The 23,647-nt window shown below is 44.8% G+C and overlaps 1 protein-coding gene across 1 annotated transcript in view; it reads right to left on the reverse strand.

Annotated features, from left to right (window-relative positions):
• Nucleotides 1–3,151: 3,151 nt before the first annotated feature.
• The window catches only part of USP10 (ubiquitin specific peptidase 10), a 73,198-nt gene continuing 52,702 nt past the window's right edge, over nucleotides 3,152–23,647 (reverse strand). Inside the window, exons 5-14 of the mRNA XM_025427021.3 lie at nucleotides 18,918–19,009; nucleotides 18,299–18,408; nucleotides 17,851–17,906; nucleotides 17,527–17,630; nucleotides 14,977–15,076; nucleotides 14,038–14,215; nucleotides 11,231–11,396; nucleotides 8,069–8,213; nucleotides 6,270–6,335; nucleotides 3,152–4,179 (exon numbers count right to left, since the gene is read on the reverse strand). Of these exons, the coding sequence (XP_025282806.3) occupies nucleotides 3,992–4,179; nucleotides 6,270–6,335; nucleotides 8,069–8,213; nucleotides 11,231–11,396; nucleotides 14,038–14,215; nucleotides 14,977–15,076; nucleotides 17,527–17,630; nucleotides 17,851–17,906; nucleotides 18,299–18,408; nucleotides 18,918–19,009 (1,205 nt within the window). The 3' untranslated portion in view covers nucleotides 3,152–3,991. The remainder of the gene's footprint in view (nucleotides 4,180–6,269; nucleotides 6,336–8,068; nucleotides 8,214–11,230; nucleotides 11,397–14,037; nucleotides 14,216–14,976; nucleotides 15,077–17,526; nucleotides 17,631–17,850; nucleotides 17,907–18,298; nucleotides 18,409–18,917; nucleotides 19,010–23,647) is intronic.

A 23,647-nucleotide genomic window follows, 5' to 3' on the forward strand; every position in this document is an offset into this window, starting at 1 on the left:
GAGAACATTTCCTTTAATGCAAACACAGGGATTTAAAAGCTTGCATGCCAGTTGTTTCCAAGGAAAGATCACTTGACAAAATGTTCTTGCATTCAGCAAATCAGCAAATGATCCCAATTATGATCAGTGTACAGCAAGAGACGCAACCAGGTCTGTGAAGCAGAAGGTGTATGCAACTGGGGGAGAACCATGTGTAACAACTTCTGGAAGTGAGGAAGCCCCCCACTCACCACCTACAACAGGGTGCCCTTCCCATGGGGGCAGAGAGCAGACAAGTACATGAAGGGGATGGAGCGCTTGTGAACTGGTTCATTGTTTACTCCTCAAAATTCAGAACAAACATTACCACAGAGTGAAGCCAGGCTAGAAGGTCAATTTCATTTTCCAAGCAAATAAACTTTTCCCCAAAAGATATAAATAAGATGGGAATGGTCAGTCCAGAAGATGAATAGCAACACTTAACACACACACACACACACACCCTAGGAAGCAAGAGAAAAGGCTTGCTGAAGGAAAGCCACACCTGCTTAGCAATGTACTGGACTGGTTTTAAATGAAAAACACGACGTCACATGCACAGTTGGCTGTAAACAGGTGATCTTGCTGGTCATCAGCTATTTTTAAAAGTCCCATTTTTTTAAATGTTTTCCAACTCCAATGACAGTCAAGAAACTGGTGAAACGGGCATGGTCTTCACTAAGGACAAAGAGCCAGAACAGTTAACAGAAAAGCCTTGGCTCTTCCATCCGTCCCGAGGGACTGAACAGACCATCAGATCGGTGTACCCAAGCTGGCACACCTTACTGATAATGCACATTTGTTTGACGGCTGTGCAGTAGTAAACCCACTGGTTTATTTGCTTAATCCGAAGCATCCCATTTCGATTGCAATCTTAGCTTCCTAACTAGTTGGCTTTGTCAAGTGCAAGCAGCCTATGAGAGCAATAAATAGAAACTTCCACTGAGGGAGGGAAAGACAGAAGATGGCACATCTGCCAATCACAAAGTTCTTGCTTGTGTTGCCCATGAATCAGACCATGAGGATGTGACTGAATGTGCTGAGAAATGAAAGCAGAATGCTTCCATAAGCCCCTCGGGCAACCGAACTGTTTGTTACAAATAGGACAATGAGATGAACGCCATGTGTCATTCTGAATGGAACTCACAGTACATGGTGCACTCTCTTGGCTACTGGGCAAACATACCAACCAGATAAGCTTCATGACATCCTTCCCTGTAGGAGAACTTCCAAGTCTTGTTAGTCATCATTGACACACTAAGGAAAAACCTCCCTGTAATTCACTTTCAACAGTCCCCTAGCATTCGTACTGGTTTCAAAGATGCCTGTAAATACATGTCAGGGTCTACTGAAGGGAAATCATTGAATCTGTATCCCTAACACCAAGTTTAACGATTCAAGTGCTCAGTGTAAATGACCCAACTATGAAACTTACAAAAATACTGAATATTGCAGCATAAAATACTGAGTTCAAACCCTCAAGAGCAGATAACACATAAATAACAATTCACCTGGTACCCTAGAAAATGTTGGGTTCACTAGAATGACCTTATTCTCTCTCCAGGGGTCCATTACTCACTCCAGGGACAAAATGAGAACTCTTGATTCCAGGCTGGCAGGCTTCCCCTTGCTACACATATCCTGTCCCTTTGCAAGTTTGCCCTTCTGTCTGTGGCTGGGTGTGCTGATCTGAGGAAACACAATAGGGAAGCTCCACCTCTGTCACATACACACACGATTGGAGGTAGGTGGTGGAGGGTTCCACACGCCTCCTCTTTCAAGCAAAGCTGCCCACATCTTCCAAACCAATGACATATGCACACAAAGGGTAACAGAGGAGCCCTTCACTGGCAACCAAATGGCTGAAAAGTCCACTGTCCCACAGCAGATAGCAACCTCAAGAGTGGATGCAGTACTGCTATACACTGTACACTGACCAAGACGCCTAAGGCCCTACTGGACTGACTCATCTCTACAACTCGAGAGACTGGAGATCTTTTACAGTTTCTCAATACCTCAGTCATTTCCAAGGGATTTTGGCCTAGATGAAATACATACCTTAGGAGCCTGAAGATTACATACCCATGAATGATACCTGAAGGGACATTTTCTCAGCTAAACACACAGGATGTGTTCTGAGACTTGGAAGCAGGTACCAACAAAAATGTTCTTTTACCTCTTGTTCCCGATTCCTGGGAAAAGGCATTCTCAGGTCAGAGGGCCTTATTCTGGAGAGGGCACTAGTCTGCCTTACAGGGGACAGACAGGCCAGCAACAGAGCCTCTTATCTGCTAGGGGTGAATGACCAGCACAGGTTACAGAGGCTAGATGTGTTTCTGGACAGCTAAGCCATTCACACAGCCAGGGACATGCCCTGGATCCCAGTATCACAACCCAGAACTCAATGAAGTACTCTACAACAGGGCTTTCTTCCATTTTGGCAGGTGAGGGGTTGCTTACCCCAGAGTGAATTTGGACTCCACACACCACGTGTTCCTAAGAACTGTACGTTATTTTAATGAGAACCTAACTATAACTTGGCAAGTCAGCCAAGCAAATCAGAGTAGGATGACCAGTAGATGATAGCACTGTGACTTGAGTGATCTCTCAATGTGTGTGGCACAAGGCTATGATTAAGAACACAAGCTACTAAAAGAGCTTAGTGAAAAGGCTCCAAACAGGTAAACTTGCTTCTCTGGGGATCCCAGTACATTACCATGAACTGTCTGCATAGGCTGGAGGCAGGGGCACCATGGCAACCCACACATGGCCTCTCTCCTCTCTGGGAAGGCTTCCTTTCTACAACCCAAGGGTGGCATCCGAGTCGCTGCTAAGGTGCCCCAGCAGCACAATGTTCAGCCACAATCGAAAGCCACTACTCTGGTGATGCTGACCACACTGGGGACAGAACAGCACAGGGACACTTTACCTCCCGTTCTGCTACTAGAAGATTAAAAAACCCCATTTCCCCAAATAACTAGTAATTAATGTTAGAGATACTAAACAAGCACACAACCCAAGTCTTGGTTCATGTGGTTGGAGGGCTTGCTGTAATTCTGGAGGTGTCCTGGTGCTCACCGAAACTCCAGCGACTGGAAGAGGCATCTACAGTCAAAGAAACACCACGTACAGCTTTAAACCAACTTTGTGATTTTTATTGATGGGCGACAACTTCTGTACTCCTAGAGATCACTAAACTGTGTACAATTAGAGACGCAGCATTATAGAAGAGTAGACAGCAGAATTAAACAGAGCGACTTAGGGAAATATCAATCTTCATTATTTTGCCCATTTTTCATTACGTGTACACAGAAGCATGAATGCAATTTGAAATCTTTTAATGGCAATAAAGTTTACAATCACCCATCTATGTGGACTAACATCTTAACTCCAAATATCTGATCTGCAATGTGTACGTAAGCAGCTTCTCATCGCACAATTATTAAAATGTATTTTTCCTGTTAGGAACCAGCAACTTATTTTTTGTATTTATGTTTCTTTTGAAGTAAGAACTATTTCTTCTTTGATAACTGGCTCATTTTTATCATTATCAAAAACTAAAGGGTGGGAAGGAAAGTGTGATGGATTAAAAAATTTATTTTTTAAGGAAAGATAAAATTCATTTTCACAAATTTACAAGTGTTGCTGGTGCAGGATTTATTCTACTAAGCAATTAGACTGGGAATCAAATGCAAGTCCCCCTTCTTACTCAGGAATCAGCATTATTTCAGAAACATGGGTTTTGTGTATTTTCTTAAATCAAGCGACAGTCTGTTTGAACCGAATGATTTTGATTTGGAAGGTAGACGTCAATGTGAACTGTTGCGCACAAACCTCGAGGCGTCTGCTTTCCATTCTAGCCCATTTCTGCAAAGGAGAAAGAGTTTCTCTCTAGAGAGCCGCTAAAGAGAGGGAGGAAGTCAGAGGGAATCAGTGTCTGCAAGCGGGCATTGGGCACACAGCGCACAGGCGGCTACAGCAGGTCCACACGGCGGTAATACAGGAGGTAGGCTGTGCGCTCCGCAGTGGGCTTCACCACTTGGTACTGGTTGATCACCTTGACCGCCTGGTCATCGATGCGCAGCCAGCCGTTGAGGCCAATCTGGAAGACGTCTGTGGTGTAGTGGCCACCCGTCGCACTGCTGCCATGGTGGTAGACCACTGCGAGAGAGGGCCCACAGGCGCCCTGGTGAGAGAACTGCACACCAGCAGCTGGGAGCACCCACCTGACAACCTCCCCTCCACCCCGCCAAAGCCATTGTATGTGACACACTTTATTGAGGCAGGTGGGACAGAGATGTCACTACACAAGGGAATGTCATATAATCAAAAATCCTGCACAATTTACAAGAAAAAGTCACATGTGTGTATTAATGACATGTTTAAAATGTTTAATGCCTCACAAACAAAAGAGATGCCAGTTCAGTGGGGCTGTCCTACATGCCAGCCTCTCAGGTGAGGGGCTGCCCACCATTTCATATCCATCGCTGAAGAGAGTACATGGGGACGTAGTACAAAAGACCCACAGAGCTGCCAGCAACGCACACTGACTAACCTCCAGAAATGTCACCCAGAGACCTAAAAGGCTCATGCCTTTGATCTAGCCAATCCCACTTCTATACTGCTCTTAAAAGATCATGTAAATCTCAAAGATGTCATACTGGTGAAAAAACAGAAAAACCTAAACACTCGCACTAGAAGGAATAATTAGTGGGTCATATCACAATAAGATGGGCAGAGCAAAAAGAGTAGGGGATGTGGGAATAGGCTTGTGAAAAAAACATGAAAACACAAGAACTCTAGGTTTTCTGTGACTCTCATCACAATGAGTGACCGCACTGGCCACAGGAGGGATAAATAGCAGGGCTGTGATGTGGGCAGTGTGTGCAGCAGTCCCACTGACAAGGCCCTAGTCATCACCCCTTTTCCATTTGAAAAAAGTGCTAATTTTCTATGTTTGTTATTAACAAATAATGCCAGAATAATAATAAAAAATATCACCTGTTATTTACTTAAAAAAAATTCTGGGGCAGCCCAGGTGGCTCAGCAGTTTAGCGCTGCCTTCAGCCCAGGGCCTGATCCTGGAAACCCAGGATCGAGTCCCATGCTGGGCTCTCTGCATGGAGCCTGCTTCTCCCTCTGCCTGTGTCTCTGCCTCTCTCCCTCTCTGTGTCTCTCATGAATAAATAAAATCTTTAAGAAACAAATAAATAAAAATTTAAAAAATTCTGTAATTCAATCAAGAAGCCTTAGGCAAAGGCCTAAAACAATCATTGGAAAATCCAGTGAAGTCATCTAAAGACACCAAAGGCTGTGTCTTCCCCTCTGTGAGGAGGAGGGCTGAGAGACGCAGGCAGCAAACAGGAGCCTGGGTGAGGGAAACATCCGGGGGCCGGCAATGTGGCCAGGCAAACTATGGGCCACCACCACAGGCAAAAAAGACAGGTGACTGGAGAGCCACAATACTTGGCTGGTGGGAATGTCACTGGGCTCTGGTGCCTGGGGTCCCCCCTAGGTAGGGGCCAGCCCGCTCCAGGCCTGTGGCCACAGCTAGTAGAAAGTTTCAATAAATGTGTGAGGGTCAATAAACGGTAATGTTATTTTAAATTACAAATAGGCTCACCAAAGCCAACACAAAAGAAGCTAGAAAATTCTAAAAGAATAGAAAGCACATGTGATTGTTACAAGCAATGACTACCAAGAGATACAAAACCTCAAAGGCCCAGAAGACTCAGGCTATAAAAAAGGAAGGAGGATGGAGGGAAGGACAGAAGGTGCCAGGGGAAGTGCTGGGCCAAGAGATAAGGGGTGTCAGGGTCCCTGTCCTGGGGCTGGGGGTGCCATCGTCCCCCCTCAGAGAGCTCCAAGCCAGTGTGCAGCAGCCCAGGAGCCGGGGGCGAGCCAGCGCAGTGTGGAAAGCCATGTGGCGGAGCAACAGCACAGACTCGCTCACCATCCCCCACAGGGAGAATGACTGAGGCAGGAAGGGTCACACCTCCAACCACCCAGCACAGTGGCCTCACATTCACACGTCTAACTCAAAGACAGTAATGATGCCGAATGAGGACTGGATCCTGCTTAGAGCCAAAAATTCTGTCCTATTCCAAACATCGAATGTCAAGACAAACATATTTTCCAAAGATTTACTGAATTATCAAGTCCATGGGGACACCAGTAGAGGAGTCTATTCTCTCTGTTAGGTGGCATTTTATCACTACTTTAATAAGGAAATAATATACAAATTTACTTACCTGCAAATAGCCTATAGGTTCTGTGGCATTTAAAATTCTTATTTTTAACCCCTGGAGAAAGCAGTTCTGAAAAACAAAATACCAACAGCTGCAATCTATAAAAGCACTTAAAGAAAGTCTCAGAATGACAGAGCAAAGAGATGACAATGGTCCCCATTCACATCCGCCACCTGGCAGACCAGGAAAACCAACCCCACTGTATCCCCTCACGTGCACAAGCCCTGCCTGTGGTGGGGGGTGGGGGACCAGCCTCATGGTACAGCAATGCACATAACCAGCAACCAGTCCGTTCAGAAAGAATATACCGGTCCCAAGGAGCTCATGCTAGAAACCCCTTAAAAGCAGATATTTGGAAAAGAAGAAAGCTGCCCGCTTAGAAATAAAACAGCCCCAGGAAACCTAAGAACGAAATGTTTTACACATAAGACCACAAAACTTGCACTGTGTGACAGTCCGACGATCTCACCAGAGAGGCAATGGCCCATCAGCTGGGCAGGTGGGCAGCCCTGTCCTCGGGGGCCCCCGGTCCCTCTGCAGATGGACCCTTGTCACAGCCATGAGTGGCTGGTCCCTCCCATCCCCCACCCACAACCCACACCAGGGTAGGGTCTCTGGTCCTCCCTTAACTCATTTCTCTTTCTAGAAAGCATTTAAGGTAGCAGGTGATCTAAAAATACATCTAACAAGAAAAGATATAAACATAAAATCCATCTAGTCAGTCCAGACAGGTAATCTGGGCGTGAGGGAAGCTGCAGGAGTACAGGGCACAGGCTGCCCTGTTGGGCTCAGCCTGTGCTCCTCATTCCCTGACAGCCAAGGCACAACAGCATGGACGACCCAGTATATGATTCTCAGCTGGCATTCCTTCTCCTTTGGTTCTCAAATGGGATCAGGAAAATGTGCTGCCTTTGAATGAAGCAGTTCAAAGTGTGAAGGTGGATGGGACAATACCCTGGGACAGGAGTCAGAGCTAGCAGCTGAAGACTGGCTATGGAAATGCAGCTCCTCTGTCTGGGATTCTGGTCAGCAGGCTTGGGAAGGAGTGGAATGTGGCAATACTGTGTGGCAGGGATGGAAGACGAGGGGAAGGCAACAGCTTTGTTCCTCTGCAAAACCCAGAGATGACATTCCCACAATCTCTTTCCTGTTTCCCAGTTGACTAGAACAAGCCTCTAGTTTGTTCCCAATCAAGCCCAGAACCACACAGCATCTTTTTCACGAATCCTGAAGCTTTCAAGGAAAGTTTTCCTCTTTAAGCTGTGCTTTCACCAAGACAACCTGAACTTGAGGCTTTGGTGAAAATCATTGATGCTGCTGAGCTCTGAGTACCTGACAGATGCTTGTGGCAGAGAGAATGCCACTGATCTGACCCAGTGTCACTGCAATGTGAGGTTGGAGGGACCCCCAGTGGCCTATGGGCAACATTCTCTCACTTCACTGAAAAAGTTCATTTCACCAGGCTGTTCTAGGCAGTTAACACTTAGTAAAAAGAAAATTGTTTTGTACCACTAACCCATAAAACATTTCTAGGAAAATGGTGCTCACTTTGATGAACAAAAATCTCCTTTTTCTAACTTAGTAGGATTATATGGTTTATTCATTTTTGCCTTTATTTTTCAAGAGCTACTTTGGTGCCAATTTTAATACCAAGGTCTGTTGTAAGTTGAGAAATTTAAAACCAACAAGTCATGACAGAGAACTTCCTTACTCTCGACATTACAGAGAAACGCTAAGAGCCATGCTCACTGATTCCCAGGAGAACTGTCACCATGAATGCTTTCGCTCCCCACGTGTGTTACCTTTACTGATTTCCAAGTCCACAGGATATTCAATATTTTTTATGAGCTTCTGGCATCCACCAGTCTTCTCGTAAACAAACCGTTTCAGGTGCAGCACAAGAACAGGAGGGAGCTTCTCCAGAGTTACTCGTCGGCTTATCTCCACCTGAGGCACAAGGCAGAGCAGGACAGGACACACCTCACTTTACACACTTCATGCAGCAGATGCATACCTGTCACACAAGGCCCCCCTCTGAGGGCCCATGGCCTGAGGTTCCAGGGCAGCACTGCTCAACCCTTGCTGGGTTCAGGGAGCTTCTGATAATCTAACATTCTGCTCAAGGGCCTTTTGAGAGCTACTGACATTCCTCTGAGAAAAAAGGATACATCCCTATAAACACAATTGCAGAAGATCCCATGGATCCCTGAGCCTGTGGGTGAACTCCATGTTCAGAACCTTTGTTTTATGACATTCATGAACTGGCACAAAAATTTAAAAACGAACTTAGCAGCAGTATTTTGCATTATGTATGTATTAACATGCTTTCTTTAGTAAGTCCCATAGCATTAATCAAACTAAGGCCAGAGCTCGAAATGGGTGTTCTTAATAACCAAAAAGCTATCAATTCTAGCCATTAGTTTTTATAAGTTTCAGTTTTATCAACTTATATGCTCCTTACATGTTTTCACAGGTCTAATGAATGCTGCTTTTCATTAAAACACATCCTTGCAAACAATTTTTATTCCCCTTGTTTACTATCCTACTGCTCCTTGTACTTATTTTTTTTTAAGATTTTATTTATTTATTCATAACAGACAGACAGAGAGGCTGAGACACAGGCAGAGGGAGAAGCAGGCTCCATGCAGAAAGCCCGACATGGAACTCGATCTCGGGTCTCCAGATCACACCCCAGGCTGAAGGTGGCGCTAAACTGCTGAGCCATCAGGGCTGCCCATGCTCCTTGTACTTATAAACACTTTGATGCTTCCTGTATTTATATGAAGGATACTTTTGGTAGAAATATTTGTTTCAGTCACAATCCAAAAGAGATAAGAAACCAAGAAAGCTTTCAGAAGACCACATACACATCTGGATGGAGGGATCTTAATGGGCACCTGGCTTCCTACCCAGATTCCGATCCCAAGGGTGGGACCACCCAACATGTCTCCAGATTCCTATCCTGTGTCTGCAACCTGGGGTCTCCATAGCCAACAAGAACATGTGAACAATGAAGAAGTGTGGCTACAGCTCAACAGTTAAAAACCGGGATTCTGACAAGTGATCTCCAGCTCCCTCATTTGTGAATCGAGAGTTGGACAAACGTGTCTCTAGGATGCTTCTCAGGACTGGCAACCCAAGATTCTGACCTCAAGCTTTCAGGCAATTAATTAAGTGGCTAATCTGAAATTCTTCTGTGTGTTTTCGGTTTCCAGACAAACTGAGACACTTTTCTTCGCCCAAGAAAACCAGACCTTTTCTATACAGTAAGTATTTTACATAATATTTTCCCATGCACCTTCATCATTCTCCCACAGGAAAAAAAAAACCTTATGACCTTAAAATACAGGAACATTAAACTCAGTATTTTAGAAAGTAAATTTAAAAGAATTCACATTCCAGAAAACGTGATACTTGCTCTTTCCAGATATTCCCACCCCATACAAGCTGTCCAAAATCTTCCTCTCTCAAACATCTGCTTTTCTGAGTGTTTTCGCTCTTAATCTGGTAACACACCACCCTCATCATGGAGTGTTTCATTTTCTTCAAGGCTCCACCAAAATGCTTCTTCTCTCCTGCATCCTTCCTCCACCTGCTATCCAAAACGAGCCACCTAATCCACATCCTCATCTTCACACTCTCCCCAGCTATCTGATCTGTGCCCTCCCCAGAGTCCACAGCTAACTGCAGCAGGAACAAGAAAGAAAAACTGGCAAGTGAGCTGGCTTTCTCACAGCCTGGAGAAAGGTGGAGAGCTGCCCTGCAAGGTTAAGTGCTTACCAACCCCTATGAGTGGCCACAGGAGAGTGAGCAAGGAGAGTGGCACAGGGGCCAGGACAACGACTCCACCTTCAGAGCCACTGCTGCCACAGAATGAGCCAAGTACACAACTCAGCCACACCAACCAACCTCCCCGAAAACAAATACCCACTTTCTCGCTCATTAAGTTCCACCACCAGACTGCGCTTATTCCCTTAAGCCAAGTGCCAAGAATCTGTCTCTCATTCCTACCACTTTTATGTTTTAAACAAAATTGCCCATGGGGAGCAAGTCAGAAAACACGGTGAAGGACTGGGCGTAATTATGTGTGGATCTCCCAAGAGGGAGATCAGCCATGCAGGAGGCCCCAGATGAACTGAACGTCTCCACGTCCTCCTCTGCTCTGCTCTCCTGGCACAAGCTGCCCGACCAGGGTAGCTCACACCGTAAGGTGCTGGCACTCTCTACTCCTCGTGCCCCTTCAGCTGCCACACCCTGCCTATTCACATCAGGCTCCCCAGGGATGCTAGAACTGTTCAAACAAGTGCTACCCATACCTTAGCCTGCATTTGCCCGCACGGTCTTGACAAAGGAGAAGACCCCTTCGACCATGGAGTGGAAAATGGGTGTCAGTTGGCACATCTGGATCCCAGGAACCAGGAAGCTCTCCAAAAGCAGAGTGTTCTCCCTCTCTCCTGACTTGGCTGACAAGCACACCCCATGAAGCTATCTGCTTCCCCTCACTCCTGAACACTAAAAGACTCAAAGACTTTTATCTTTTTCAGATCAAATTAAAGACTAACAGGCATGAAAACAGCTTTCTATTTTTCGATGTCCCTGAAACCCCATAATCAAATGCAAAATAGATACATTTGGAATCTCTTTTCTATCCCAACTAATCTCATCAAACTGTGCTCTGACATCAGGGCTGTAAAGAGAAGCTATGTGGCCTCTGTCAGAGGTAGTACTGATGTTATCACATCATGATTAGACTACCAGAAAATTAAATGCAGCTCAGGATAAATAATCCAAGCGATCGTTATCTTGGGTTACATGATTTAGAGGTAAAGGAGGTTGGCTGGGAGCATCTGCTTCAACCATTTCATTCTAAAAACATGGAAACCCTCTGTCTAAAACAGGCAACAGGCTTAAGAGGCAGACCGTGGTGCATTAGCACAAATGCTCACGATCAGCTATGAGTGTACCTCTTGTTTGGTTTTCGTGGTATAACCCTGGACAGATTCTCTTGCCACCAAGCTCTCCAATGCATCCTGGACCGTACGGATCCTGTCAGACTGGATGTCCAGCTGCAAGGTGAAGAATGGCTGCAAAGTGGCCGACTCCTTTGAACTCTGCTGGTAAACCACAGACCTGAGAGGCAGAGACAAAAACAGACAACCGTCAGAGACCACTCCTTCCCACTCTCCCTTAAGATGATCCAGCAGCAGAAGAGGCATTAACACTGAAAATGAGATTGCTCAGAATCATTTTCAGAAGACCAGAGAGAACAGAAAAGCCAAAAATATACTGAACTTAAAAATAATCCTGCCAAATACCACCTCCTAAGTATTTCTAGCAACTATCCACCAGTTGATAGTTTTCCCAGCACAAGCACACTAGAATAAAACAGACTTCATCTTCCAGATTCCTTCACTTCCACTCCACACTTTTAACACACCAGTTAATAAATGCATCTATCCTGCCATGGCCTCAAAATGCTGACACTCCACTTTCTCAGAGTATCAGAGCCTGTTCTAATAAAACAGAGGAAACCCCAAGGTAAACAGAGTATTTTTAACGGCATTTTCCCCCCTACAAAAATGACTTACAAAAGAAGAGGAGCAGGATGTGTAATAAAAAATAAGTTAACATTCCAGGAAACAAGGCTACCTACCACCCTCAAGAAGGATGCCAATTCACCCTTGTTTTCTTAGCTGGTTTTTCATTTCATTTTTCTTTTTCTAAGTTTTTCTGAGTAAAACTTGTGTGCTCGGCCCATCTTTCATTTAGGCCCAGCAAGGAAACATTCCAGGAGCTCAACAAGGAATTCCATTTCTGCAGTCTGAGTGACCTAGTTTACGACTGGAATCAATGGATGTGCATCGGTATCCACAGCCTTTATAGAGAAGATGCCGTGAAGAGCAAAAAGCTTTCTGCCTAGGGCTTTGTGTCCACATGCTGCTTTCCTAAAATGTGGTATAAAGACCCATCTTCATGTTCCCTTCCTTTGAGTGTACAAACTTGGGAGCAACAGCCATTCCCCAGGTTCCAAGAATAGCAGTGCCAGCAGCAGTGATTAAAACTGGTAATGGAATCAAGAAGTGTCCTCTTGGCTCCAATAGCCTGACTTTTATTCACCTGGCCTGAGGGGAAAGGTGAAGAAAGGTGCTGGTTTTTCTGGGGGAAGTGAAAACCCAGCCAATGCAATAAGGGTGAATTTTAAAAAGAAAAACCTCTGGCCGTCTGTATAAGGGTATGTGCTTAATGATGGCTACTGCACACAGGAAAGAAGTTTCCTAAATCATAAAAAATAATTCCTATCTTTGCTTTATCATTTCTCAAAAATATCAACAATCAATTTCAAAATAAAAAGCCCACCGAGGCTAGAGGCCTGGCAGAGCCATGCAAGCCAAGCTAGAAATTTCTCCCAAGTGGATTCTGGTTTTCCCCCACTGGTTATTCACAAACTAAGTGTGGACTCTTTGGGAATGCTGGCCTCAGGGGCCTTGCAATTTTGATATTCCACCTATGCACAGGTATGGCGCTGCTGTTATACCCATATATATATTCCTTCATCCGCTCTCCTGTCCCTAAGGGGTTGGCTCAAGAATGCTAACATCAGAGGTCTAATGCAGAGCTAAAGGTGTAAGACAGCCTTCTCTCCCTGCTGTCGCCTGACCTAGATCCCTCTTCCCTTCCAAAACAGCCCAGCCCAAGGAATTGCATCTGGCAAAAACAAGTTACAGAGGCCGCGGTCTGGGGCTGGGTGTTCCCCAGAGCACACCTGACCACAGGGCTGGTGTGGAAAGACTCCAGAATAGAAAGGGGCCCACAGGCTCTAGCTCACAGTGAAGAGCACAGAAATGACTTGTTCAAGGTAGCACGACTGGCTTCTGAATCCTGTCCAACAGAGCAGTGCTGATGGCTTGTGGAGGAGCTAGTGGACGTCCTGAGGTTTATTCACCTACTGAACGGGGCTCAACCTAAGCTGTATCAGAGCAGAGAGGCCGAATTTTCCATGCCTTGAAAAGGGTGTTACTTCTTCTGCACACACAGCACTTGGGATAAGCAAAGGCCGTCTCACCAGAACACCACCTTTGTAGGATACAACGCAAGGCCTTCTGAGAGGAAATCCTGCTCTAATGAGGCCCTCTGGGTGACTGAACATTCTTGGAGACGGCCCCAGGGCTCCTGAGTCCCATATCACGGTGGTCCTGAATAGCGCTAATGCAATAAAATAAAATCCTTCTAGAAGGACATCATGAAGAAGCAATGAGCAGCTGGCTGACAGGAATGGGAGCAGAGAAGAGCTCCAGGAGGCCCCATGTGCCCCTTTATTCAAAAGGATCCACTTCCACACTGCCTTACCTTTCCGGCTCACTCGGTTCTGGCCCCTAATATTTTTCTAGCCAGACACAAGACTTTCTTCTCTTAACAAAACATGGATTTAATTTAACGAGTCCTTTTCTTCCTACCTAGCTATAAGCTGACTGAAGGGATGTAGTGCCGATGGAGTGAGGGTGAGATGGGCTGAGGAAGCAGGGCTCACCGTGGCCGCCCAGCCCTGGGGGTGCAGCACCCTGAGCCGAGGGGCCATGCAGGGTGGGCTGGGAGTAGTCAAAGCACTAGCCAGAAACAACACAGGGAAGCCCAGGGACAAAGTGGGCACAAATGCGTGAAGGCTAGCCATCAGGTCCGAAATTTCTCAGACACATCTTATACCCTCCCCCTTCTGCAAAACAGCAAAATCCTGAAAAAGGCAAACACTAAAGTATTCCAGAAAAGCATAAACCTGATGTGTCCACCAAAAATGCCAGTGATTGGGGTCTGAACAAACTCCGCCTGGCGAGTGACTGAAGTCTTATTTCTGGGGCCCACTTGCTCCCATTCGTCCTCACTTCCTTCGCCTGGTTCTTCCTGGTCGTCTTCAGTCACCGAGTGACTTTTGGGTCCATTGGAAATAGTGAGTTCTGAAAAGGAGACAGTCTGCTTAGGCTTGCCATTGGCAACAACAGCAGCAAAATAAATTTTTAAAGAAAGGTTCTACATAAACCACCTGCAGAGTCAGCTTTTAAAACTGAAGTCAGGATGCATCCTGCATTAAGAACAAATGCAACTTGTACGTCCACCAGAGCCCTACTTGAGCGAACCACCAAAGATGGTGTGCTTGGGGCAACTGAGAAATCTGAAGGTGGACGGGAAAGGGGGCGGTACTGTGCAACCACAGCCAGTTTTCCTAATTCGGGAAAGGGCTCTGGTCCTGCATGACAGCATCTTCATCCTCAGGAAATGCAGGCTTTGGCATTTAGGGGTGAGCTAAACTATTATCTGCAACTTAATTTGTGTCACTCAGGAAACTGCGTGTGGGAACAGAAAGAAACAGCATGGCAACAAGTGAGCTGCTGCAGAATCTAGTACTAATACAGGTTTCACCAAACTATTCTCCCAGCTTTTCAGGATGTTTGATCATTTTTCTAATTAAAAGCTGAAGGGGAAAAAAAAAAAAAAAGGCAGAGGTTCTGGATATATTTTGATTTATCCAAGTAGAACATTCTCAATGGTCTATAAAATAAGCAATACAAAGATATCCAGAGTCGCCCTAGTGAGGAAGGGACACAAAGAGTCAATGACCTGGGGAAAAGTAACATACTACGTGAGCAGGTGACATCGGTTCAAAAGTAATTCCGAAGGAAAGGTCCTCACACAGTGTGGCAAATAGAGTACAACCTACTTTCATTGTTCGGTGACAGGAGCTTCTTTAGGCTGAGCATTTCCTCATGAAGTCCATTTAGAATGAAGCCTAAGTACTCCTCAGCATCTTCTTGTCGACCCTGAAAAGGCCAGACGCAAGCATGTTAATTGTAGTGATCACCATGCGAGGCCTGCAGGGAATGAATGCTGTACCTGCATATTCAGACTAGGTCTCCCTTAAACTTTCAACAAGATTTAATGTAAAATGTTTCTGGAAATCACATGAGCTCTCCTTTGATCACTGAAATGGGTGGCTTGAGGCGGGAGGAGTATGGGGGAGGGACCCATTACACCTTTATGTAGGAAGGTAGAGTAGGAATTTTTATTTTTTTCTGGATTTTAGAGATTTTCTACAATATATATATATACACATTACTTTTATGATAAAAAAGTTAACAGTTGTTCTCTTGTTAACATGAAAAAGAACAGGAACTAAAGGTTGAGGCCCTCACCGCACAACCCCAGGGGTAATGGTCACCCTGGGAGTTGTGAACAGCAGCCCTGTGTGCCTATTTTGGATGATGGGCAACTATTATAGGGGGAAGGACCTAAATTATAAGTGAAAAGCTCTACTGATTCATAGATTTAGCTAACAGTTTGATATACACACACATTAGCAAAATCATTTACAGATCAGTTATTTGTCTCATAATCAGTTATTTGTCTCATAATCTCGGGATTAGTTCCTATTTCATTCTTTGGAGAATAACCTTATGTTCCAAGGATTTTCAAATTCTTCTTGCAGTCTCCAGGTATGTCTGTTTGCTCCACACAGCAGCTGTTTGGTGCTGAGCATGATCTGCATGTGTGGAAAACAGCAGAAACTGGCTCAAGAAGCATGAAGAGTGCTACTGTTCTTGGAAAGGCCTGCTTGCTGGGCTGGTCCCTGGTTGGCATCTGGGAACTTGGCTTTGGGGAGGGTTCCCCCCATTCCAAGAAGTGAAAAGGGACTGTGCCGAAATCATGCAGTGTGGTTTATGGTGCACATCTGCTTTCCCTCTGCACGTCTGGAATTTTGGTTTGCACCAGGCAGAGGATGCCTGTATGACCAGCCCTTGGTAAATCCCCTGGGCACTGAGTCTTCAATGTGCTTCTGTAGCAGACAGCATCTTCACATGTGCTGTCACATGCTGATGATACTGAGGAATTAATGTGTTCTCTGTGGTGTCCTGGGAGAGGAGCTTCAAGGTTCCCAGTGGACGTCTGACCTCGCTTCGCATCCTGCACTGTACTAAATCCTAACTGTGAGGATAACAGCTTCTGTGTCTTGTGAGTCCTTCCACTGAATCACCAAACCTGAAGGTGGTGTGGGGGACCCAACACAGCCAATATTCACGTAACTTTGAAAGACACCTCTGTCCATGAACATAACTACTAGGCAGGATCTCAGCGGGGTTCAACCACAGGATGCCCCTGACCTTCACTCCTTCACCCCTGCCTCCACCTGAGCTGGGTGACCCTCCTCTAGCTTCTAAAGCATCGGTGTACACATCTATTTTAGTACTTCTCTTGCTGTCTGTCTTCTTAGATTACATATCTAATTCCCCTATTGGACAAGTGAGCTTTTTGAGGGCAGAATGCATTCCTAACATTCTCTACATTACTTATTACCTGCGAAATGTAAATTTTGAGCTAAGCACTGACAGCTACAACATGCCCAGTAAAGCATCCCTGGTGGTATCTTACTACACTGCCCTGGCCATTTACCCTTCTTCAAAACAAGGAGCTTGGATATTACTTTATTTAGCTTCAGCGGAATTGTTTTTATGATTTCCAAATCATCTCTAAGTAATTTCCCTAAGCACCATTCAATTGCTTATACTGACTCATCATAAAGTCTGCAGAAGACCCTCCTTAGCCCTTGGTCCCATGCCTTCAGAAGCAAAATGTATGACCAAAAGTGCATAGAAGAAAGCCAAGGAGGGCAGCCTGGATGGCTCAGCAGTTTAACCTTTCAGCCCAGGTTGTGATCCTGGAGACTCGGGATCGAGTCCCACGTCAGGATCCCTGCATAGAGCCTGCTTCTCCCTCTGCCTGTGTCTCTGTCTCTCTCGCATGTGCTCTGTGTCTCTCGTGAATAAATAAATAAAATAAAATTTAAAAAGAAAGCCAAGGTACTGCTAAAACATGTGAGTACAATGAAAATCTAGCTTTCCTGAACGCTGACATGACCCAGGCCTTGCACTTATGAGCTGTGTGACCTTGGACAAGGATCTCACTTTTCTTAAATGTAACAAGGAGACAATCATACCTTACTCACAGGGTTAAGTAAACTAATGGATGGAAAGCACTTTTATAAGAGTACTTGCTGCTGCACAGTAAATGAGGAATGAACTGGCTCTGATTATGATAATTATCATATTTTTAATATTCATTCAAGCAATTGACTCCATAACAAGCCTAGATCTACTGAACACCCAGCAAATCCCAGGCCTGAAAGTGCAGGATGAGCGCTGATCATGCAACAGTGCAGGCAGAGATTGGAGCGAGAGGCGAATTTTCTACTGGCTGCATGAGAGCAGTGGCAAACCTTTTCCGACAGGCTCGACTTGATAACTGTCAGAAGTCTGTAAATATACGTAGGTTCAAAAGCAGCTCCAGGGCGGATATCTCTCACGATTTTATCCCCAAGAGCTGCAATGGAAACAGAACACAGATTTTCATAAAATGAAGTCTTAAAACGAAAAGCAGCAGGATTGGGACTCCCCCTCCACCCCCACACAATCTGAGAATAGTGTAGCACCTTGCATTTTAGAAACCTTTTTTCCCAACAAGACTGAATTCATGACATTCAGTCACCTGACCCCCTGCTGTCCATATGTAATGGGCATCAGAAGACCTCATTTTCACTCACCTTGTCTGGGTTTTGGAGGTACTGGCATATTAGTAAACTCATTCATTAGCCGAACACTATAAATACGGGGGGAAAAAAAGTTTAGTACATTCTTTTAAAAAGATCTTTTACTAAAGAGCCTCAATAGCTAAGTAGACTGTTAGTATGAAGATGGAGAATTTTAAGTAACCGATGCTATAATAATGAGTTCTTAAATCTTTTCTACATAAGGTTTTGGTATATTGTGAGTAATATACACTGGTAAACACTACATTTATGTAACTAAATTTGAAGAATACAAATAAACAATGCTCCAGTTCCATTTCTGGTTAACCTCCAATAAAAGCATGAACAGTACGTTTAAAAAAAAAATAAAATTATAGGACCCATTTGCTTAACTATTTGAATTCGAATTATCAGAGGCAAAAAAAACCCAGCCCCCTAATACATTTGGAAGCACCTTACTTACAAGCTATCTATCATGGGTGTCGATGTACAAGGCCTTTGCACTTTTGAATACAGAGGAATGAACTTCATCAGGTGATACATCGGAGGGCAAGCAACCAGTGCCTGCAGCGTCTAAGTATTGGCAGTAAGGAAGTGTAAAGGAAATGAAACACACTCCAAATTTCTGAAAGACGCATTAAACCCAACGCATATAAAACTACATAAACCAAAGACACTGAAAGACTGACAGATGTAAACACAGAAAGGAATAAACCTAACAACCACGAGGATAACTGTCTTGTGATTTTGACATAGGGGTTTACTCTGCAATCAGCATTTACATACGGAAACTTGATTGGACCAAGATAAATCAATTAAAGTATTTCCAACTGTAAATGGACATGCTGCCCTACTAGTCAGGGCCATTCTAATGCAAATAAAAGTCACCTGATTCTGTCACTCACCAGTCAACAATTCATCTTTATTTGGGTCAGGAATAACTCTGTTTATAAGGTAGGCAGACTAAATAAGGAAGCAAGTCTTTGGACTCAAACTCCAGGGCAGCTGAATGAAGTCAAATGCACTGGAGAAAGGGGAAGGTGCAGCCAGCCGGCCTTGGGGACAGCACTTGAGAAGGATACAGCATTAATGTAGCACCAGTTTCCTTTATTGATCAGCCCACGGGGTTGCAATGACACTGGTTTATGTATTAGGGTTACATTCTCCAGTAACTCTGAAAGAGTGAAGAAGCATATTTAAGAAGTTAATGACATCTAGTGAATAACATGGAAGTAAACTCTTATACTCTGTGGGAGTGCTAAAAAAAAAAAAAAAAACCACAAAACCCTTTGAGAGAGCACATATTCAAAGAAAAGGCACACTGTATTGAAGCTGCGTGCTGTCCAACACTGTGTACAATATTTAAGGATTAAAAATGTTTTAATGTTCTGTCCCCCCACCATCCCCCCAAACATCAACATTTACTTATCTTTCCATAGGAATGTAACTGGGGAGCACAAGAACTACTTTAACAAGAAACAGAAAAGGCTGAGATATGTTGGTAACACAGGTGACAGAGACATGAGAGACACAGGCTTCCCCCCTGCACACTGCTGGCGAGGCAGGCCTTGCAAACAGCGCAGGTCATCAGACACCAGCTATGGAGGAAGGAGTTCACGGGCAGGACCCGAGCCCTCAACTAGTGCATACTCCCAGCACCCACCATGGCACCTAACATATCACAGTGATCTCTGTGCAGTGAGGGACAATACACCTTTCTGGGACAACTGTCTCATACTAACTAAATTGTATTTTTCATTAGAATTCCAATTTGTGGAATGTTTTGTGTGCCAGAATGCCCTTACTCCATTGAGAAATACATTTATCCTCAGATGCATCCTCTGACATCCCTCTTCTCTACGGTCTTCTCTGCATTCAGATGTGAATGCCATCTTCATATAATGCTTTAATACTTTAATTAGATGCTTTAAATATTTTTGTTCAGAAATGCTTTAAAACAAGGCAAAGCTTCGATGTGTCCCATTATGAGTCTTGTACCAGTGACAGCCACAACTTATGAACATCTTCCACATTCAGCAAGTGCTTTACAACTTATACTTGCTATGTGGCTACACCTAATCCCTACTAATCCAGAAGAACTACCATTAAGGAAACAGAATCTCTGAAATGTTAACTAGCTTGCCTGGGATCACTCAGGAGATATGCAGCACAGCCAGCACCTGAAATCTGTGATCTGTGGCCATTCCACACTGCTTCCCTTTACTTTTAAATTGTGTACCAGAAAAGAAAAAGTAAGTGTATATATAATGCCAGTATCCATTCAAGGCACAATTGAAACAAAAGCAGTTTTTCATTTATAAAATACAGCTGGACTGGCAGGTCTCAGACTTCAGCGTTAACTCAAGGAATTACTTTGCAAAATTCTAACATCCACATGCACACACTCCCTGAGAGTAATGCCCTCTGAGAGTAAATGCCCCCTTTCCTCTAAGGAAGCACAGAAAATAATTTTCCCATTTATAAAAAGTAAAGCATTACAGGCTCAAGAAAACCCAATGGGATCTATTCAGTCAGTCTGGACTTAAAAAGCTCTTGTCATCTCTCTCCTACTACGGGGCACAGTAGTCGGCCACAGGGAGGACCACGTCACTTACAGAACTGAACTATAAGCTCCATTTGAGAGCCCCCAGTGCAGACAGCACCAGGTATGTAGTGGACACTGTGCTGGGGGCATCATCTGCACTGTTCATAATCATCCTCACAACCCTGTTAAGGAGACACTGTTACCCTCCTCACTTTACAAGAGGTGAGAAAACAGGTCCAGAGAGTTATGGAACTGGTACAGGTTGTGCACCTGAGCAGACATGTGACCTGGTTTGCTTTTCCTCTCAATAGTTAACAGGCTCCACTCTACAACCCTTTCACTCAAAGGTTTCCGTACTAACATGCCCCGTGGACTTGAGACCTCCTACTTACAATGGAGTGGTACATTTGTCTTTGGGGCATGTTGTCACAACAGTCCATACTCTCCAGTGTGTGCCACAGATTGGCAATTATTCTGAATAAAAAATTCTGTGCATTTTCAAATAAGCACCAATCCCAAAACTCTAGCATGACCCCATGAATCTTTGCCATAGCACTTTTATTTATTTATTTTTTTAATTTTTATTTATTTATGATAGAGAGAGAGAGAGAGAGAGGACATAGGCAGAGGGAGAAGCAGGCTCCATGCACCGGGAGCCCGACGTGGGATTCAATCCCGGGTCTCCAGGATCGCGCCCTGGGCCAAAGGCAGGCGCTAAACTGCTGCGCCACCCGGGGATCCCGCCATAGCACTTTTATAGGTACAGACAGCAATATCAAGTTTTCACATAACTGTTAAGACTCAAAATCAACTGCCCTCCACAAGGACATGCTGCCATTCGCTGAGCCCTGCCTGGGCACCAGGTCCTGGAAGCACAGAGGTGGCTAAGAGATGGCCCTGCTGCAGGAGAGCCTGTAGAGGGGTGAAGAAGGGGAAACCCAGTGCATGCTAAGCTGAAGGGGGATCAGTGGAGGAGATGCTCTCAGCCAAATGCACAGACTGGAGAAACCCTGAGGCAGCCAGGACCCAATGACAGCAAACCGTAGCTGATACCATAAGATCCCTGGCTGGGGTGATAGTGTCTTCCACGCAGTGGAGTAGGTTTCTTTTTGTTTTTGTACAATGGTGAGATCACAAGTTCAGTTTGGGAGGCACTGATAAGAGGTACCCAGATTATACACACTCACACACAGAGTCCCATAGCTGGGGGCTGGCAGTGTACATCCTGACAACCCATACACCTCAAGAGGAGTGATGTGTCAGGAGTGGAGCGCTAAGCACTACCCGTGTCTGAGTGGCAAGCCACGAAGCAGCTGTAACCATCATCTAGAAGGACAGGGCAGTTTGTGTTCACAGTGGAGGCAGAAGCAGGTTCTCGGGCCCCAAGGAGGGAAGTTGCGCCTGCCTGAGGCAGGATGGGGTCACTAAGAGGCTCACAGGATTGTGGGAGGGAGAGGGCTAGGGAAGGGCAGACTCACCACAGTTTATAGTGGGGAAAGACAGGAAACAGCAACCTCCATTTCAGATGAAAAGGAAGGAGGCAACATCTCTTAAGGTGGGTGCAAGAGCAAAGAAAGATGTGGGGTGGCTTAGTGACAGTAATCCCTGTTCAGTACAGACACTGATGGAAAATGGAAAGAAAATGACCAGGGACTGAAATAAAAGATCTGAAACTTCCCTCTCTTGTTAACTGTCTCAACAGACTCAAAACCATGTTTATAGTTAGTCAAAAGTACTTTGAATCTTGTTAAATTTTTTAAAAAATCACTTATGACAAGGCCAACTCCACTCTCAAGAGGGAAACAGGTGCAAAAATATCCAGAACTGCTCTAAGCTCCACTGGAAAACGCATGTCCTCTTAGGTTTGTACTGAGCTACATGCCCAGAGTAATGTGCACACCTGCAGGCTGAGATACTCGAGCCCTATAGAATCAGAGAAGATACCCAATTTAAAGTTGACTATTAGCTGACTTCTTTCCAACGCTGAACTGAGAATCACTGTGTATTGGTTGGACAGAAAGCTTTAGTTTCTACATCAACCCTTCCCTTGAAGCAATGCCAGCTTCTGGCCATTGATTTCGGTTCACTTATTTTAAGGAACAGGCAGGAAAAAAGCCATTTCAGATTAGCTTCTACAATCTTAAACTCAAGTCTCTCAGCATCACCCAGTGGTTTGTTCAGTAACTACAAGTAACAGAACATTCCAAATAGCCAACCATCCACAAAATGAACATAGCAAAACTCACTTAATGTAGAACAAAAGGACACTCGGGACATTTACTAGAGAATGTACTGAACTAGCTTTAAGTCTTTAAAATAAAGAGCCTCTGGTACAGGGGAGCCTGGTGGCACAGTCAGTTGAGCAGCCAACTCGATTTTAGCTCAAGTCATGATCTTGGGGTCCCAGGATCGAGCCCCCCTTGACTTTGCACTCGGTGAGGAGTCTGCTTGAGATGCTCTCTCTCCCTCTGCTCTTTCCCCTGCTCTCTCTCTCACATAAATAAATCTTTAAAAAAAAAAAAAGAGTTTCTTGTACAATATTTATAAGTTTGTAGATTAGTATCTTTATAGACTCAGAACATATGAAGAAACACTGAACAATCTAAATTTTCCCTAATCATTATGCTGCTATTCTAGAAAACCTTTCTCTACACTGGCATAAAATAAAATAGATTATTGCTCTGTCATTAGGGTCTTAAAAGGAGCCTCAACACTACTCTCAAGGTTAAGACGGACTGGCTGGAATGGAACAACCTTCCCTGAAGGCACCTAGAGAAGGACATGGCATCTCTCTGTGGCAGCAGGCACCATGGACTCCACCCTCTATCAGAGGCATCTCCTCCTTCCAGACAACTCCCTCACACTGCCCACTGCTCTGCTGAGTCCTCTCTGTCCAAGAAACAAACTTCAGGCCTTCTTTGTCCCAGCTTCATCCTGCCATCCCTATTGGTTCTAGTGGCTCTCCTACTGGCCCTTGGCCCACAACACCCTCTGCAAAAATCACTGCTCTTTCTGTAGACATCTGTTCCTTTTCTATCTTATTCCTTAGACAACACTCATAACAAGGCCAATCATTACTCACTGACTGAGACAGTGGGTGGCCTACACAAAGAATTTATTAAGAGCACTGGGGATGAATTAAACATCTGGAGACTAAAGTTGTTGGTTATGGTAAATGACCCAGTGGACTCTGATGGTCATTCTATCACATTGTTCAGAGAGCCTCCAGGTGCCCCTGTGAAGGAGACTCAAGGCAGGAACCCAGAA

Source organism: Canis lupus, chromosome 5 (genome assembly GCF_003254725.2).
Source record: "Canis lupus dingo isolate Sandy chromosome 5, ASM325472v2, whole genome shotgun sequence".
NCBI classification, from domain to species: Eukaryota; Metazoa; Chordata; class Mammalia; order Carnivora; family Canidae; genus Canis; species Canis lupus.